The sequence below is a fragment of the Protomyctophum bolini genome (assembly GCF_963924005.1).
Source record: "Protomyctophum bolini genome assembly, chromosome: 14".
Taxonomy (NCBI): domain Eukaryota; kingdom Metazoa; phylum Chordata; class Actinopteri; order Myctophiformes; family Myctophidae; genus Protomyctophum; species Protomyctophum bolini.
In genome coordinates, this window is record NC_137875.1 from 7,403,632 (window position 1) to 7,421,524 (window position 17,893).

Below are 17,893 nucleotides of genomic sequence, written 5' to 3' on the forward strand. Positions count from 1 at the left end.
TATTCCCTAACTTGAGTAAACTAAAGACCTGGAGGCGTGATCAATGCTCTTTGGCCACTCAGAATAGCCAAATGGCATTGATCACGCCTCCAGGTCTTTAGTTTACTCAAGTTAGGGAATAAGACCTTGTACTTAAGACACGCAAAATACAGCCCTCAGTCTCGTGGACTAAAGTTCTCAGTCGCCACGGCTTATTTCACTCATTTGGATTCCATAGAAGCCAGCGTGTCCTCTATGAAAGCCTGCTGCGCACTGAAAATAGCAGATCTACAAGCGGCCGAATACGTACAATTCTGGGGGTCCTTGACATGAACTAGCTTGAGAATCACTGTTATAGAAACGTAGGCATTTCAGAAAACTGTTCTGGGAATTAGAAGACATTTGTATAATCTGGTCTGAGGTGGTGATAGATGTGTGTGTGTGTGTGTGTGTGTGTGTGTGTGTGTGTGTGTGTGTGTGTGTGTGTGTGTGTGCGCCAGGTGGCCAGTGACCTGGTGGAGCTGTCCCAGTTGAAGACGGGCGTGTTCAACGTTCTCATCCAGCACTGCTGTCACACGTGGCTTCCCGGTCTGTGCGCTGGCCCGGGGGGGAGCCGGCGCTGGGACGTCAACGCCACATTTTCCAGCAGCCTCGTCCACATCGACATCCTGACCGAGGCGTGCGTCTACGGCCCAGTGTTCAGGAGAGACCAGCGGTATATATAAACCTTCAAAACGTGTCATTTTAGAATAGCTAATTAGTGTGGCAACCCAGGGATGGTGGAGGTAAGGTTTCACCATGAAACTGGAGACTCAGAGACAGTTTGCAAAAACTGAAAGGGTCTTTATTCAATAACATCGAGGGAAAGGGAGGGTGGATAAAAACAGTAACTGAGCTTCTTCCCGGCTGGGGTCTTTGTCCTTGGGCTTACTACAGGACAACACTGTTTTGTTCAACATTCAGGAGGGTTTCTGATGGTGTTTTGTAGTCTAATTCAGGAGGGTTTCTTTTGGTGTTGTGTAGGAGGGTTTCTGATGGTGTTTTGTAGTCTAATTCAGGAGGGTTTCTGATGGTGTTTTGTAGTCTAATTCAGGAGGGTTTCTGATGGTGTTTTGTAGTCTAATTCAGGAGGGTTTATTTTGGTGTTCTGTAGGCTAATTCAGGAGGGTCTGTGTTCTGTAGGCTAATTCAGGAGGGTCTGTGTTCTGTAGGCTAATTCAGGAGGGTCTGTGTTCTGTAGTCTAATTCAGGAGGGTCTGTATTCTGTAGGCTAATTCAGGAGGTCCAGACGTACGTGGAGCAGCTGGGAGAGCGGTGTTCTACCAACGCAGTAGTGACTGGGTGAGTTGATCAGCCCTTCCTCTAGCCCATTTATTTTTAGCTGTGAATTTAACTTCAGCCACTAGAGGGTGCTCCTGAAGCACGGGCCATTTAGAACAGGAACCCCTTACATATTTGATTGTACTTTGAGTGTAACTTAGCTGTTTCTCTGCATGTGTCTTATCCTCCTGTTGCTTCCAGTGAGGACAGGGATGAGCAGATGGCTCGTACGTGTGCGCTGGCCTTCCTCAGCCGCCTGGAGGGCTCCGATCCACTGCACGAGAAGCTGATGGAGGAGCTGGTTACCCTTCTCCTGAACAAGGTGACCTTTTGACCTGTGAACCCTTCACGTGAGATTGTCAACAGCTCTCTTCCATCTGATCATGTTGATTGTTCCAGTGGGTTGTAATAAAGATGTGTTTCTCTCTGTTTTTACATTTATTCTGCGGAAGAGCAGACTCAATGTGTCACTTATAAATATGGTGCAATAAATGCATCTGTTGCATTGGAGCCCTCGTTTGACCACCAAACTTTGGTGGTCAAATGCGGAAGTGCAACCGAGCGCTCAATGTTAAAGCCCAGCTGCACTGGGTTTCCCGGTCATGAATCCACACAGGTCCGCCTGCAGTCCCTCCTCTTACCACTAGGGCCCAGCGCTTCAACGTTGGAGCCCCTTGGCATGTGCATGTCATTTGTCTCTCTTCCCTTAACACATGGACGCATTAAGGGTTGGACTAGTGTCTCATATTTTGGGCACATTTTGTATTGTTTTTTTTTTATAAAGTACTTGAGTAAATGTACTGAGTTACTTTACACCACTTACTTTTGCGGCCCTATGCTCCACCTAGGAGCCTACAGGAAAAAGTCAAGTAAGTCAAGTCCACTTTACACCAGATGTAACATCTTGACAATGATCTCTCCCCATCCCCTCCAGGACAAGGAGATATCAAGGTCTAACATCTTGACAATGATCTCTCCCCATTCCCTCCAGGACAAGGAGATATCAAGGTCTAACATCTTGACAATGATCTCTCCCCATTCCCTCCAGGACAAGGATATATCAAGGTCTAACATCTTGACAATGATCTCTCCCCATTCCCTCCAGGACAAGGAGATATCGCGGTCAAAAGTGCGTTACTATAACAACTCCCTGCAGCATCGTGTGAAGAACCGGGTGTGGCAGACGCTGCTGCTGCTGCTGCCCAAACTGAAGGAGGTGAAGGCCTGTCATTATTTATTTAGATTAATTGTCTTTAGATTAAAATCAAAACAAGAAGCGTGTTTTATATTCATTTCTTAATCAATGAATCAATTAAGTGTTATTTGTTTATACTTCATATTATGCAGTGTCGTGTTATAATAGCTGATCTGCAAAGCGCTGTGACACGTTCTGAGCTTGTTTTTCTTGCTAGTCTATTTGAACTATTTGTATTGTCTTAAGCTTTTCAATGATTATTTTGGTGAAATTAACGATTAGCCCGATTAAGTGCACCCCTAAAACTAACAATGAGAAAGTAACTGTGTGCGTGTGCGTGTGCGTGTGCGTGTGTGTGTGTGTGTGTGTGTGTGTGTGCGCGCGCGCGCGTGCGTGCGACTGCGTGTGCAGGAGTTTGTGGTCACGGTGCTGAACCAGGTATTTGAGGCAGGGTTCTGCAGTAACCAGGCCTCCGTAAAGTACCTGATGGAGTGGATGATGATCCTCATACTGTTCCACTACCCACAACACATAGAGCGGCTGTGGGCCTGCTTCAATGTGGTGAGTTCCTCAATGCACATCTGACCAATGATTTTAACCCATTTTGACCTGAGATCAGATTCTAAAAATGTCTGTTTGAAAATGACAGTTTTCTGAAAAAGCTATGTTTCTATGTCAGTCGTTCTTCGATTTTTCAAAAAATAGCAGACCTACAAGCTCGTAGCGAGCCACTCGGTGGTGCGCTATGAGCTTGTAGATCTGCTATTTTTCAATAGATAAAGCATAACATAATGCTAACAACAAAAGGGGTTCCCGCCTAAAATGGGTTAAGCAGTTGCAGTGTGCGTGTCACAATTCTTTCAAAGATAGCAGATATATAATAATTTGGTGGGAACGATTAGTAGGCCCCGAAGGGAGAGAATTAGAGTTTGGAGTCGAACATGGGTCACAGTCAAAATGACAGTCGGTCATCTCAAACCGCTTGTGTTTCATTTTTTTAATGGTCTTGTACGGTTGGCGTTTTGCTTGTATTCAGGATGTAGAAAAGACCAAGACGAGCATCTGCACCTTCCTGTCAGTCCTCGTCCATCTGAACATCATTCTGCCCTTAACGAAAGATAAGGTACAGTATGGCACCGGTTCCCAAACCTTTTCAGCCTGTCACCCAAAAGAGACATCTGATGTCTCCCCGGGACCCAAACTAGTATAGTGAACATAGCAGATCTACAAGCTCACAACGTGTCAGATCGCAAAACAACGTTGGCTGTTATGTTTAGAAAGATACCTAAACATCCTAAAACGATAGTTACGTATGTAACTACGGTTCTATGAGTCCTGAATGACCGCCAGAGGCGGTGCTTTAAGCACTGAATACGTCCCTTCGCGCATGCGCAGTCGAGTATTTATACCAACAATGTCAATTTTGACCCCGTGATGACCCCCGGAGTAGTCTATAACTTCCGGCAGTCACCTGGGGCTCAGTCCCTACAGAATCTTCTCGCGAGAACACGAGGATTCTGAGTGACAAGAGTGCCTCTGGCGGTCATTCAGGACTCATAGAACCGTAGTTACATACGTAACTATCGTTCTATTTCGTCCCTGCTGACCGCCAGAGGCGGTGCTTTAAGCACTGAATGACTTATACCAGACAAGTCACGAGGAATCCTGATTACAAACCTCAAAGGGTAGAACCGGAGGATTCGGGGAAGAGGACCACGTCCAATGGGTGGGGAGTGGCCACGTTCACCCTGTAAAATCTTGAGAAAGTGCCTGCCGAAGCCCATGAGGCGGCGGCACAAATGTCCTCCAAGGGCACCCCTCTCATGGCAGCCCACGATGTGGAAATGCTCCTTGTAGAGTGGCACCGTACACCTGATGGTACGGGGAGGTTACTTACCTCATAGGCGTGGCTGATTGTGTCTACAATCCAGTGGGACAGGCGCTGCTTGGAGAGAGCGCCGCCTTTGTTCACACCACTATGGCAAAGGAATAGCTGCTCTGCCCGCCTGATGCGTGCAGTAGCTTCAATGTAGGCTCTCAGAGCCCGGACTGGGCACAACAGCTCCAGTTTGTCTGTCCCCTCTCCAGGTGGGGGGTTAAATCGAGCCAGCCTGATAGGCTGGTTGAGGTGAGCCTGCGACAGCACCTTCGGGAGGAATGCTATGTTTGGCCACAGCGTGACCCCCGAGCCGTCTGCGTTCCACCTCAGACATGTTTCACTGACTGACAGAGCGTGCAGTTCACTGACGCGCTTTGCCGATGTAATGGCCAGGAGAAGGGATGTCTTGTATGACGCCCACTTCAGCTCGGCCTGTGCCAAGGGTTCGAAGGGAGGCCCGCACAGGGCGTCCAGTACCCGGTTAAGGTCCCATAACGGAGCCCTCGGAGCTCTCGGGGGATGCAACCTCCGAGCCCCTCTCAGGAAGAGGGACACCAGGTTGTGGCTCCCTACTGTGCGGTCGTTAATTGCCACATGGCGGCAGGAAATTGCTGCCACGTAAACCTTCAAGGTAGAGGGGGACCGGCCCTTACCTAGTAGAGATTGTAGGAACTCCAGGATTTTGGGTACAGGGCAGTGTACTGGGTCTTCGCCCAGATCCCTACACCAGCTGGAAAACAGCTTCCACCTGTTGTCATACTGTAGCCTGGTGGACGGCGCTCTGGCGTTCAGTATGGTGTATCTCACCGGGCTGCTCAGCAGTGGCTCCGGCCCCTGAGCGGCCAGACGCACAGCTGGAGGCGTTGTGGGCATGGGTGCCAGATCCGGCCTCCCAGCTGTGACAGTAGGTCCCTCCTGTCGGGGAGGCGCCAAGGCGTTCCGTGACAGAGGCTGTGGAGCAGGGGGAACCATGTCCTCCCTGGCCAGAAAGGGGCCACCAGCAGGATGGTGTGACCCTCCTGAACGACCCTCTGGAGAACTGAACGTACCAGAGGAAGTGGTGGAAATGCATAGAGCAGCTCCTGTGGCCAGGGGTGCGCCAGTGCGTCCAGGCCTAGAGGACTGATGGTTTCCGCTAGGGAAAACCAGCGAGGGCAGTGGGTTGACTCCCCTGAAGCGAATAGGTCCACCTGTGCTCTCCCGAAGCGGGCCCAGATGGTGTGCACCACCTCTGGATGGAGGCGCCATTCCCCTGACGGGGGCTTCTGGCGGGAGAGGAAGTCTGCGAGGTGGTTCCGCTCCCCTGGTATGTGCACCGCCCGTAGGCTGGTGAGACGGGGGGCCGCCCACGTCAGCAGGTCTGTGGACACCTCTAGTAGTCGTGCAGACTTGGTTCCGCCCTGGTGGTTGATGTGGAATACGGTTGAGGTGTTGTCTGACCGTACGAGTATGTGCCTGCCTCTCAAGTATGGCAGGAAGCGTTGTAGAGCCATGTGCACCGCACGTAGCTCCAGCACGTTTATGTGGTCTCGGCGATCTTCCGCCGACCACTGGTTGCGAGCTGTCCTGCTCTGCCACACCGCACCCCAGCCCAGGGGGCAAGCGTCGGTGGTGACGATCTCCCTGCGAGAGGGAATGGACCCCATAGGGACCCCCCTCGACAGGTAAGCCCTGTCTCTCCATGGGGCTAGGGCGAGTAGACACTGTTGTGACACGGTTATCTTTTTGTGTCTGTGTCGCTCGGCGTCCAACTGAAAACTGTTCAGCCACCTCTGCATGGGGCGCAGTCGCAGCAAACCCAGGGGGACAACGGCCGCCACGGACGTCAGTTTGCCCAAGAGGCGGAGGAATGTGATGAGCGACAGCCGACTGCCTCTCCGGAACATGGGAAGAAACTTCATAATGTCGTCCACCCGGCGTGAGGACGGACAGGCTTTCATCGTTCTGGTGTGTAACGCCAGACCAATAAATGTTGTGGTTTGGGATGGGATCAGGCAACTTTTTCCCACATTTACCTTTAACCCCAGCCGGGCTGCATGGGACAGGAGACGTGCTGTGTCCTCGGCCACCAGCGCCTGGGATGGCGCACAGATCAGCCAGTCGTCGAGGTATGGCAGGATCTTGACGCCCTGCGATTGGAGAGGCGCCAGCGCCGCTGCCACACACCTCGTGAATACTCTCGGAGAGAGGGAGAGTCCGAACGGCAGAACTCTGAACTGCCAGTGGCGGCCTCGATAGGCAAACCGCAGGAACTGGCGGTGTTGCCGAGCAATGGGGACATGAAAATATGCGTCCTTTAGGTCCACTGATGTGAACCATTCCCTGTGGGCGATGGATTGCAGGACGTCCCTTGAGGTCAACATGTGGAACGGAATGACCTTCATGTATTTGTTTAGCACCCTCAGGTCTAAGACGGGGCGAAAACCGCCTGTCTTCTTTGGCACTAGGAAGTATGTGGAGTAGAACCCCCTGGGGTGCTCCCGGGGGTCTACTGCTTCGATGGCGCCCTTGGCCAGGAGGATGGACAGCTCCTGGTCTAGGGCAAGGGCCTTTGCCGGGTCGGCTATAGTGGTCATTCTGACCCGGCCGGCTGTGGGGGGCCGGCGTCGGAACTGAAGCTTGTACCCGTGGGTTAAGGTGGCAATCACCCACGTGTCCGAAGCTTGAGCAGCCCAGTACCTGAGCTGCTGAGGTGTAAAGTATCCGACGGCCGGCCGCGTGGTCTCAGCGTCTGCCCCCCCGGCCCCTAGGGGCCCTGGGGGGGGGTCCCCCAGGGCCCGGGGCACGAAACTGCCTAGTAGAGGGCCGGCCAGGGTTATGGCCCTGCCTCTGTTCAGTCCGCTGGGAAGTGCGCTGGCCCCAAGTGGGGGCCTGTGGCAGGCGAGCTCGGGTGGCGGCCGAGGGGCCTCTGCTCCTGTTGGGAGGTCCCTCTGGGGGAGGCATGCGCTGTCGCCTCAGGCTTGACAGCTGCTCCTTGTCCGCCCTGGCCCGGATTGTGCGGTCCAGCGCTTCCCTCGCAGCTGGGCCGAATATCGCTCCCGGCACCACTGGAAGACCGCGCAGGGTTGCCCTGGTCTTCTCAGTCAGGTTGGCCTGAGAGAGCCAGACTTGGCGCCGCGCCTGAACGAGAGTGGACATCATCCGTCCCAGCTCTCTTGACATGAGGCCGAATGCCTCCAGTGATGCGTCGCAGAGGGTGTTGGCGTCTGCGGGCTCTGCGCTCGCGTTGTTCGCCTGCAGAGATGCAGAGAGGGCGAGCATGAGGTGTGACAGGGAGTTGGAGATCCTCCCGGCACGGGCTCCTGCATCATAAGCCCTTATGAGGAGGTCATCGGTGGTCCTGCACTGGGGTCGGGGGCACCTGGTGTCCTGCCGTAGCGCCTCGTCGGGGTCGACAACTAAGGAAGCGATGCAGGGCTCCACAGCCGGCATGCGCTGCAGGCCGACTCCTTCCGGGTTGTCCATGGCCGCGAGCATACGCCCATCGGCAGAGAGACGAGAGCAAGCCTTCGAGTCTCTCCAGCAAGTGTGTAGCTCCTTCAGGAAGTCCTCTGAGTGAGGAACGGTAAAGCTAGAGGGGGCTGGCTTGTTCTTGAAGAAACGGCTTGACGGGGCTGACTCCGCCTGCTGCGGTCCAGCCAGGCCCTGATGATCAAGAGCCATGTACAGGGCGGCCCTCATGGAGCCGCCAGCCGTCTCAGTCAGACCGGTCTGGGCTGATGAGTACGAGCCCTGCTCAGAGGCCTCGGAAGCCGCCTCTGCCCCATCCGCCTCACTTTCGTCATAGTCGTGGAAGTGGGTGGCTGAGGCCGCCAGGGACAGTGTGTCCGGGTCCTGACCCTCAGGGATCAGGTGCGGCATCGGCGGAGTAGGTGGTTCTACGTCCTCCGGCTGGATCTCGGGCTGACGGGCCATGAACATGGCCCTCATTAGGGCCAGGTCGGCAGACATCTGGTCGACCTTAGATGATAGCCTATGGTCAGGCCCCGCCCTTCTCTTGGAAGCAGGGGTCGAGGTAGCAGGTGTGGTGGATCGACGCTTGGAAGCCCTGGTCTGTCGTTGGGTTAGCATGCCCAATGGGGGAAGCTCACCGTCCACCTTCTCCACCTGTGCCAACCTGGCTATCCTCACCTCCCGGGGCATGATGGTGCAGTTCATGCATGGGTTGTCGCCGAGTGCCTCCCTCAGATGTTGGGGGCCAAGACACCCAGGGCAGAGGTCATGCCCATCCTCTGGCCGCAGAGGAGCCTGACAGGAGGTGCACAGGTGGTGGCAGGGTTCGTCCATCGGTAACCCACAGATGTAGCCCAGAGCGCGGACGCTAGTGGTTGCTAGAGGTGGAGCCGTATGCTGGAGGGAGGGAGCGCAGACGCTGCCTGTGCCAGCAGAGGCTACTGTTGGCTGTGCTAAAGGCCGCTTAGCTGGAGGAAGGGGGCGCGCACGCCACCTATGCCGGCTAAGGGGTGCTTTAACAGCGATAGAACAGTATATATAATATATAATTATATATAGTATATAATAATAATACAATATATATAATATATAATTACATACAGTATATAATAATAATATAATATATATAATATATAATTATTATTATATTAATATATACTATTAATATTATATTATTAATTAGTATATAATAATAATAACAATACAACGTATAGTTACATATATCTAATTTGACAAACAACAACCTATAAAGAGGCAGTGACTCTATGCCGAAATTAAAGTACACTCTTGAAAACAGTGACGACCAAATCAGTCAAGCTAATTCACATATCCGGGGTTACTGAAGTAACGCCAAACTTAAACTATAAGCTTAATAGTATCATTAAATAAGTACACTACAGTACACAGAATGAGTGTTACTCGAGTTGCACCGTGCTGCGGCGTGCCGCGTCGCAGACACGGGCTAAACAGAAAACTAAACAATAAACAATAGCAAATTAGCAATGTCGGCTAACGTGCTGGGAGCGGGCAGCGCTACGCTTGCCGTCACTAGCACTACCGCATAGCATACAATTCAATTAAATGCATGCATGGGAATCAAACAGTGTAAGCTGGCAAAGAGACCCGAACTTATCCGTTCAGCTTTAACCAGTGCTGAACGGGACGCTATCAGGTCACCGATCGTAGCACGCAACCGTGTGTGTGGCAGGGAAGCAGCGCGCACGCAGCCTATGCGCACAGGGGTTGTTTGCTTACCTTTAGTTCGTTCCCACGGGGAAAAGAAGATATAAGATGATAAGATGATAAGAGTCGCAGTTCCTGGAGGGCGAACGCGCGTCGCTACTCCGACCAATAATGGTCACGGGACTACCAGCAACTCAATAGTTCTGTAACAATGCAGTTCAATTCTGCTGTAGAACTCTGTACTGTGTACAACTTGCGCAGCGAGAAGAAATTAGGGACTGAGCCCCAGGTGACTGCCGGAAGTTATAGACTACTCCGGGGGTCATCACGGGGTCAAAATTGACATTGTTGGTATAAATACTCGACTGCGCATGCGCGAAGGGACGTATTCAGTGCTTAAAGCACCGCCTCTGGCGGTCAGCAGGGACGAAATAGAACCTTCAGTCATGAAATTTTGCTCTGCTTTATTCTGTGTGTGTGTGTGTGTCTCTCTCTCTCTCTCTCTCTCTCTCAGGCAGTGCAGTGGCGCAGAGCGCTGGACGTGTGCCTGCAGTGGTGCTTCTGCCACAACTTCAGCGTGCGTCTGTACGCCCTGCTGGCCCTGAAGAGAGTGTGGGCCCTGGGCCCCGGGGTCCGGGAGGAGGCCCAGGGCCAGCAGGGTCCATGCGACGGTCTGGGAGGGTTAGCCTCCGTCGTGGAGACCTGCCTCAACCAGGCCGAGGCCATGCAGAACTCTGGGTGAGTATAGGATAGCAGCGCAGCACTGGCACTAGCCTCGACGACCTAACCCATTTTGACCCGAGATCAGATTCTATAAATGTCTTCTACATCCTGACAGTTTTCTGAAAAAGCTATTTCTATTTCAGTCGTTCTTCGATTTTTCAGAAATAGCAGAGCTACAAGCTCGTAGCTATGACCCGGAGCCCCCCAGGGGTCTATACGAGGCCCACCAAATCTCTTTGGTGGGCCGATCTATAAACTCATGACGTGACATGATGTGACGTGTTGTTGGTGATTTTTTTTCACTTGTTGCGATGCTGTGATAAAAGTGTTGTTTGTCTACACCCATGTGCCCTGTAGAAATGCCAACAAGAACTGGATCAGAATCCAGGAACATTTCTTCTTCGGTGCCTTCCATCCTATCAGGGACTACAGCATCGAGGTGCCTCTTCATATCACGTCAAATATGTGAAAAATGTATCGTTCACCCGTTTTGTAAAAAACAGAGCTGTACCAGTAACTCTGTTCCCCTCGCCTTGTCTCATACCCCTCGTCCGTATATATCCTAGACCATATTCCACACGTTTCCCAGTCTGTCCGAGGTATCGGACGACGAGTGGATCCCGCCGTGGAAGTTTGAGAAGCTGTCGGGTTTCTCCGAGAGTCCCACTCTCCCGCTCAGGAACCCCGTCCCAGACCTGAGCCAGCTGCCGCCGGGAGACTGGGTCCAGCAGGACAAAGGTAACAGAGCCTACGGTCTGACCATAAACCTATTTTTGTGATCAAGTTTTTATTTTATTTTATTTTATTAAAAAAGGGGTTGCCCCCCCCCCCCCCCACACACACACACACTCTCGCTCACTCACTCACTCACTCACTCACACACACACCTCACAGGTTGAACAGCATAGACAGGAAGGATAAGTAAGCAAATAAATACAAAGTGACAATACAGTAAAGAACTGAAGAAGAAAATAAATCGGGTACAGTACAATACAGTTGAAAAATGAAAGGTAAAGGAGAGAAGAAAATAACAATAATCAAGACAATAGATAATTGCATGATTTAGGTTTTTCCAATGCTGTGGATAAGATGTTGAGCGTGTTTTCTGTTGCCCTATTGGTTTACTCTGACCATAAACGTGTCTACTGTGCAGTGTTGATTTTGACAGTCACTTTTTATTTCGTTTTTAGTCGCCCTGCGATGCGATGTGAGCTTGTAGATCTGCTATTTTCAGAGCGCAACCAAACATAAAATGACTCATCTTTTACTTCCACTGGATCTCTTCTGCACTAGTCCCTCCCTAACATTTTGGTCTAGTTTTATTTTTTTGACCAAATTGTCAATATATTTAGTCTTAGTTTTAGCAGCATAGTTTAGTTTTTGTTTAGTTTTTGTCAGTGAAAAACAAAATGACGTCGACGCCATCAAGGCCGGCCAAATATATATTTATTTTGGCGACTTATAATATTTAGTCGACTAAAATATGACTAAAACCAGTTTTCATCCAAAAGATCCAAACACTTGGTATCTGTCCGTGTCCGTCCGAGCAGCAGCAGGTGAACAGGACCGGGAGGAGCGCTGGGCGGAGGTGCAGAAGAAGATCACGCCGTGGCGCCTCGGCATCCACGAGCAGGAGCCTGAGCTACAGCCGCTGGGCCCCCAGCAGAGAGCCTCCCGTCTGGGCATGAAGCTCCACGGAGCCCTGGTGGTGGTCGCCTCGCTCATCGACAAACCCACCAACCTAGGAGGTCAGTACGGTAGCCTCGGACTGGAGACCCAGCCTAGGAGGTCAGTACGGTAGCCTCAGACTGGAGACCCAACCTAGGAGGTCAGTACGGTAGCCTCAGACTGGAGACCCAGGCCATCATATTTCAAAAGTAAAAAAAAAAAAGCCTGTGAAAACGACCCAGAGGGGACGAATGGGAGAGGGGAGGCAGGTACATAGGTTGGTTGAACCAATAGGGAGCCGGCATCCGTTTCCCTATTCCCTATCCCTGTAAGACCCGGATATATTTCTACTTGCAAAAAAGAGATTTCAACCGCACTACTACTTTGTACTACTAGGACTTTGCAGAGGAAATTATGTTAAAAAAAATAAAAATAAAAAGTTTGATGAAAATGTTATGCACATTTATATAATTATATAATAATATAATACATTAATCTATCTATCTTTCACAATAATGAATAAAACATCTTCTAGACATTCTAATGATAACAAAAAAACATATATTACAATAATTTTACTTACTTTTAGACCAGAAATGTTTAATTTGTGTGAATTTCAGCCTCTGTGGGGGGTATTTATATGCACATATCATGACCAATGGCATTGCAATGGCATTGCAATGAACATCAATGATGACGTTTAGGTGAAAAAAGAACTGAATTTTTTTTCTATAATTAAGTAATTAATTAAAATAAAAATGTTACCGAAAAGCAACACTGGGTAGAAAAACTTTACTTGGGCACTTTCAGGCTGGAGGTCAGAGACGAGATCTGTGATTCAGGCCACATTTAGATGACGGTCTCTATAGAAACAATCTCCATAATGCTCTCTCACGGTTCATACAGTGAATGAAAGGATGTCCTCATATTGCCCATGTATTGTCCCACTGCTACTGTACCTCTCCTCACACCATAAACGGCTGCAGGTGATAAGCGGCTGAGTCTATTTGAACGTGTGTGGACAGAGGAAAAAGCCCTGTGGGCCAAACCAATATTGATATTTGATGTGCTCTTAAGTGTGCAGGGGCAGGCAAAGCCGCCACGTGTGTTGTGTAAATATGTAACTATGAATTAATTCACTCAATATTACACATTATACTCTTATGTTGTCTATGGCCCTATATTAAGACTCCATACCCGTTTTAACAACAATTATTGATTGATTGATTGAAATCTTTATTAACAGTTTGCAGAATTACAGTACATTTCAAGCACAAACTCAATACAAAGACTGTTAACTGTGAGTGGACGACCCAATTAAGCCTTACACTTGTTTACAACAGGGTCCACATTGTTCAATTCATCAAAACATTTAGAGACAAACAAATAGACACTTCTATGTAGTTAAAGAACAGAACAGGAATTCATCATATAGGAAGCGAAAAGGGAAAAAATATATATATACAGTGAGGGGAACAGGGGGATAAAAGAAAACGAAAGACAGAGTGTAGGGCGCCTGCACACAACACCATGCGTTGATGCCATGTGTGCATATGTGCAGGCACCCAACACCACGTCCATACAAAAACATAGTACAATCCAGATAAAAATTCAGCTTTTACAGAGGCCAGTTTCGAATTGCAGCCATCCGTAGGTGCCCTTTGAGAGCAGTTTTGAAGGAGCCAAGGGATTCACATGTCTTAATGACTGTTGGTAGGGCGTTCCACATTTTGGTCGCATAGGAGCGAAAATAATTTAGTCCCTTGTTTGTGCCGAATCTGGGTTGTACATGGTTTGTTGCACTCCCTCTGGTGTTGTGGGTGTGGACTTCGTTTACATTAAGGAAGTATTTAGACAGGTACATGGGTACATGGGTATTAAAAATGATTGACGTCTTTGGTAGGAATTCACACATGATTCACAACTGGACAATATCGTAACTGTCGGGTGCAAACGTCATTATGTCCGACTCCAAAACTCTTACTTCTCAAGATTGAAATTCCAAAAGTATCGGATCTACAAGTTCGAAGCGTTTCGTATGTTTCGAGCTTGTGGATCTGCTGCTTTTGATGATGTGTGAAGCTGTAGTGTGAGCGCCGTTCAAGTATTTCTGGTAAATGCATTATCCACTCGTTCTGTACTGTATGTCCATGGCAAAAAAAAAGGGAACTTTGACAAATATGTCCAGTAAGATTCGATGACCCCTGCTGTGGATCACGTGTGTATTTCTGTCTCCCAGGTCTGTGCCGGACCTGTGAGATCTTTGGTGCCAGTGTGTTGGTGTTGGACAGCCTCCGTCACGTCACTGACAAACACTTCCAGGCCCTGAGTGTCTCCTCTGAGCTGTGGCTCCCGCTGCAAGAGGTGGAGTAGAACGGCCTTGTCCGTGATCACAATTTACAATTTAGCAGTCCCTCTTAATCCAGAGCGATAGTACATAAAAATAGTCGGCAAGAATCATCAAGGAAGCTAAGAACCTAGCATTTGTCTAACAGTAGAAAAAACGTACAGTAAAGCTATGCGTATCATTTTAGTCATTATGAACGACGGATAAAAGTACGAGATTTCCCGCAAAATCCACCCGCTCATGCTGTCACATTTATAGGGCTTATACTAGTATAGGCCAGGGCATTAACTTACGAAAAACACAAAGTTAGAATGTGGAGATAAAGAAATGTGTTTTTGTCTGGTCAGGTGAAGCCTGCGGCGCTGCCTGACTTCCTGCTGCTGAAGAAGAGTGAAGACTATTGCATTGTGGGAGTGGAGCAGACAGCCAACAGCCACAGTCTGCAGGACTATCAGTTCCCCGAGAAGACACTGCTGCTTCTGGGGTAAGAGACCAGGTCCATGGTCCATGAGACCAGGTCCATGGTCCATGAGACCAGGTCCATGGTCCGTTAAGGTCCATGGTCCACTGCTGCTTCTGGGGTAAGAGACCAGGTCCACCATGGTCCATTAAGACCAGGTCCACCATGGTCCATGAGACCAGGTCCATGGTCCATTAAGGTCCATGGTCCACTGCTGCTTCTGGGGTAAGAGGAGTACAGTACAGTACAGTATGATGACTTCACCATCATGCTCTCTGTATAGCTCAGAACAGCTTCTCAAACATTTTGGGTTTCTCAACCTGGGTCCAAAACTGTTCAAATTCAAAAGTACCCGGCTCGGACACAGAGTTTCAAGCTTTGCGGATCTGCTACTTCTGATGCTGTAGTCTGTGCAAGTAGAACCATGTGAAGATAAGAGCTTTCAGGTTTCTGCCCGACGAAATATGAATCACTTTACAACCCATTAAGTGTTGCTGTTGAACTGTTTAGAGGGAGAATGTTCCGTGGTGCTTTAACTGAGTAGCTTTTACTCAAATTGTTGAAAAACGTTGACTACCTTTTTTCATAGACTAAATGACTAAATGTTGGGGAGGGACTAGCCTCGGAAACCCAGACGTTTTTATTTCCAGGGAGAAAAAAAAGTGTGGGTCCGAGTCCACTTCAATACGGCATAGAGTAGCCGTATTTGTTAAATTGACGCACACACGCACACCCGTACACACACACACACACACACACACACACACACACACACTCCTCTCTCTCTCTGTCGCTCTAATTAATTAGTCTCATGTCCAGCAGCTGCGCACAGTTTCTGCCGGCGGATCCTGCCGGGAGCTAACCTGACGCTGCCAGATCCAAAAAGCTTGCTACACAAATTTGTTTCACAGCTTATTTGGATCTGGGATCGCGGAAGCAAATTCGATGACGGGGCTGTTCCTTTTTTTCAAGATGCATGGTAGATGATTGGATGGGAGCGTCTGTCTATCACCGTGTGGGCGTGCAAACACAACCAATCATATCGACGTGTCTATATACCGTCACATCCGCTTTTGCACATATCCCGCCTTTAGCTCACGCTGATTGGTTCGGTACGAAGCAGATCTGACTCAGGGCTCAACTCCGTCAGAGATCCCAGATGAGTGTTGTGTTGGGGAATATGTTTCCCCAATACCGCCCTCATCTGGCAGCGTCAGGTTAGCCGGGAGCTGCCTATGCCATAGAAAGCATAGGTGAGTTCCAGGCTAGGGAGGGACTAGTGGAGAAGACATCCAGTAGAACTAAAAGACAAGTCATTTTATGTTTGGTTGTGCACCGGGTGTTGCACTCTGAAAATAGCAGATCTACAATATTATCTACAAGCTTGTAGATTTGTCTATTTTTCCGCATGCAACCAAAAATGTAACATCAGAAAACGGATCAAATATGGCTAAAACTAAATGGAATTTTATTCAAATGACTATGACTAAAACAAAATCAAAATGTACTGTCAAAATCAACATTGGTTTGCAAATGCCACTGTTTGTTCTAGCCCACCTCATTCATAAAGGTGTGCGTGCGTGTGCTTCAGTTTATCTGTTAATGAGTTAATGGGTGTGTGAGCAGCTGTGCTGTCCCCACAGCGCACAGCATGGTCCTGCTGCCTTAATGGACTATTACATTATTACTACACTGTTATCTCAGCCCATTTACCTCAGCATTAACACATGCCTGAGACCAGATTCTAGTACAAATGTCTAGTTTTCTGAAAAAAAACCCATGTTTCTATGTCTGTGTCAGTCGTTCTCAGTACTTTTGGTACTTTTTAAGTACATTTTTAAGTCAATTCTTTTGTACTTTTTGCATTTTGAATTTCTATATTGCAGAATGGATACAAAACATGCGAGTACTTTTCCCGACCACGGTTAATTATCCTTTCCTACCCTGTCCGTGTCTTTGTTCCGCGTTCCTTTCGTAGCAACGAGCGGGAAGGCATCCCGGCCAACCTGCTGCAGCTGCTGGATGTGTGTGTGGAGATTCCCCAGCAAGGCGTCATCCGTTCGCTCAACGTGCACGTGAGCGCCGCCCTGCTGATCTGGGAGTACACACGGCAGCACTTCACCTCTGGCTGAGCCGGAGTCACCAGTTCTTGTGTTTGGAATATCAGCCCTTCCCCTATATGGCCTTAACGAAAGCTATCAACGCACACATTAAAGCCTTATTTATGCTTTAGCGACATAGGTAGGTAACGCACTTTTGTGGGGCGACAGCCCGAATTTGATTTGTTTTATCAAGTCTGAACAGCATAAAACCGTACATAACAGTACGGATTATTGTGAATCTGATCAAATTCCTACAGTAGGTCGCTTGCCCACAAATGGCCGATCTACAAGCTCACAACGTGTCGCAAATGTGACACGTTGTGAGCTCGTAGCTCTGCAATCTTCGCCGCTGACTCACTTGCGTGGGCAGTCAGTCCTGAAGATCACATTTGAATAACAAATGTGATTAATTTGCAATGGGAACAAGACCTTTGTCACAGAGAGATACAGTACATTGGGCTTTATTCTGACCTTATGCAGACTTCACTCAGAGAGATAGGGCCGATTCATACTCCTATTTTAGAGCCGAATAAAAGTCGGTTCGGCGCTGTAGAGCCTACAATGTGACGTCATTTGAGGTTCGGGGGGGGGGGGGGCGGGTACCGTCCTAAAGTCGGCTCTTCGGTGCTACTGAAAATTTCTGACGAGCCTAAATAATTTCGGCACTACAGCGCCGAAACAGCGGTAAAATAGGAGTATGAATCGGCCCATACAGTACATTGGGCTTTATTCTGACCTTATGCAGACTTCACTCTCAGCAAGCATGCATCATTATGCATTGTGTTTAGTGAGGAGATTTTACTTCTGGTTTACTTCTTGTATCAAAATGATAACACTATGTACTGGTAACCTATGATGAAGGTGCATTAAGTGATGTTTTGTTAAAATAAGTGTTAAATAGCTCTATGCTCCCCATAGCAAGCATTGCTATAGAGTGTTTGTTCTGCCACAGGGGTCTGCCTGCTCTTTAGTAAACTCTTTAGAAAAATGCATTTTCAGGTTGCGATATCGTTCTTATTCCATCAGGAGGGAGAACTCATACAGGATACGATACCGTAATAACTGTTGAAATTGGAAGTGATGA

At 48.9% G+C, this 17,893-nt stretch overlaps 1 protein-coding gene across 3 annotated transcripts in view; it reads left to right on the plus strand.

Annotated features, from left to right (window-relative positions):
* The window catches only part of tarbp1 (TAR (HIV-1) RNA binding protein 1), a 36,352-nt gene extending 18,806 nt beyond the window's left edge, over nucleotides 1-17,546 (plus strand). For 2 of the 3 annotated variants that reach the window (XM_080781349.1, XM_080781350.1), the window contains exons 20-32: nucleotides 480-694; nucleotides 1,249-1,320; nucleotides 1,501-1,621; nucleotides 2,405-2,515; nucleotides 2,906-3,055; nucleotides 3,531-3,617; nucleotides 10,024-10,247; nucleotides 10,590-10,671; nucleotides 10,799-10,970; nucleotides 11,744-11,980; nucleotides 14,140-14,264; nucleotides 14,595-14,731; nucleotides 16,686-17,546. In XM_080781349.1, the coding sequence (XP_080637475.1) occupies nucleotides 480-694; nucleotides 1,249-1,320; nucleotides 1,501-1,621; nucleotides 2,405-2,515; nucleotides 2,906-3,055; nucleotides 3,531-3,617; nucleotides 10,024-10,247; nucleotides 10,590-10,671; nucleotides 10,799-10,970; nucleotides 11,744-11,980; nucleotides 14,140-14,264; nucleotides 14,595-14,731; nucleotides 16,686-16,839 (1,887 nt within the window). In that variant the 3' untranslated portion in view covers nucleotides 16,840-17,546. The remainder of the gene's footprint in view (nucleotides 1-479; nucleotides 695-1,248; nucleotides 1,321-1,500; nucleotides 1,622-2,404; nucleotides 2,516-2,905; nucleotides 3,056-3,530; nucleotides 3,618-10,023; nucleotides 10,248-10,589; nucleotides 10,672-10,798; nucleotides 10,971-11,743; nucleotides 11,981-14,139; nucleotides 14,265-14,594; nucleotides 14,732-16,685) is intronic. The other variant, XM_080781351.1, reaches the window with a different exon arrangement.
* Nucleotides 17,547-17,893: the final 347 nt, after the last annotated feature.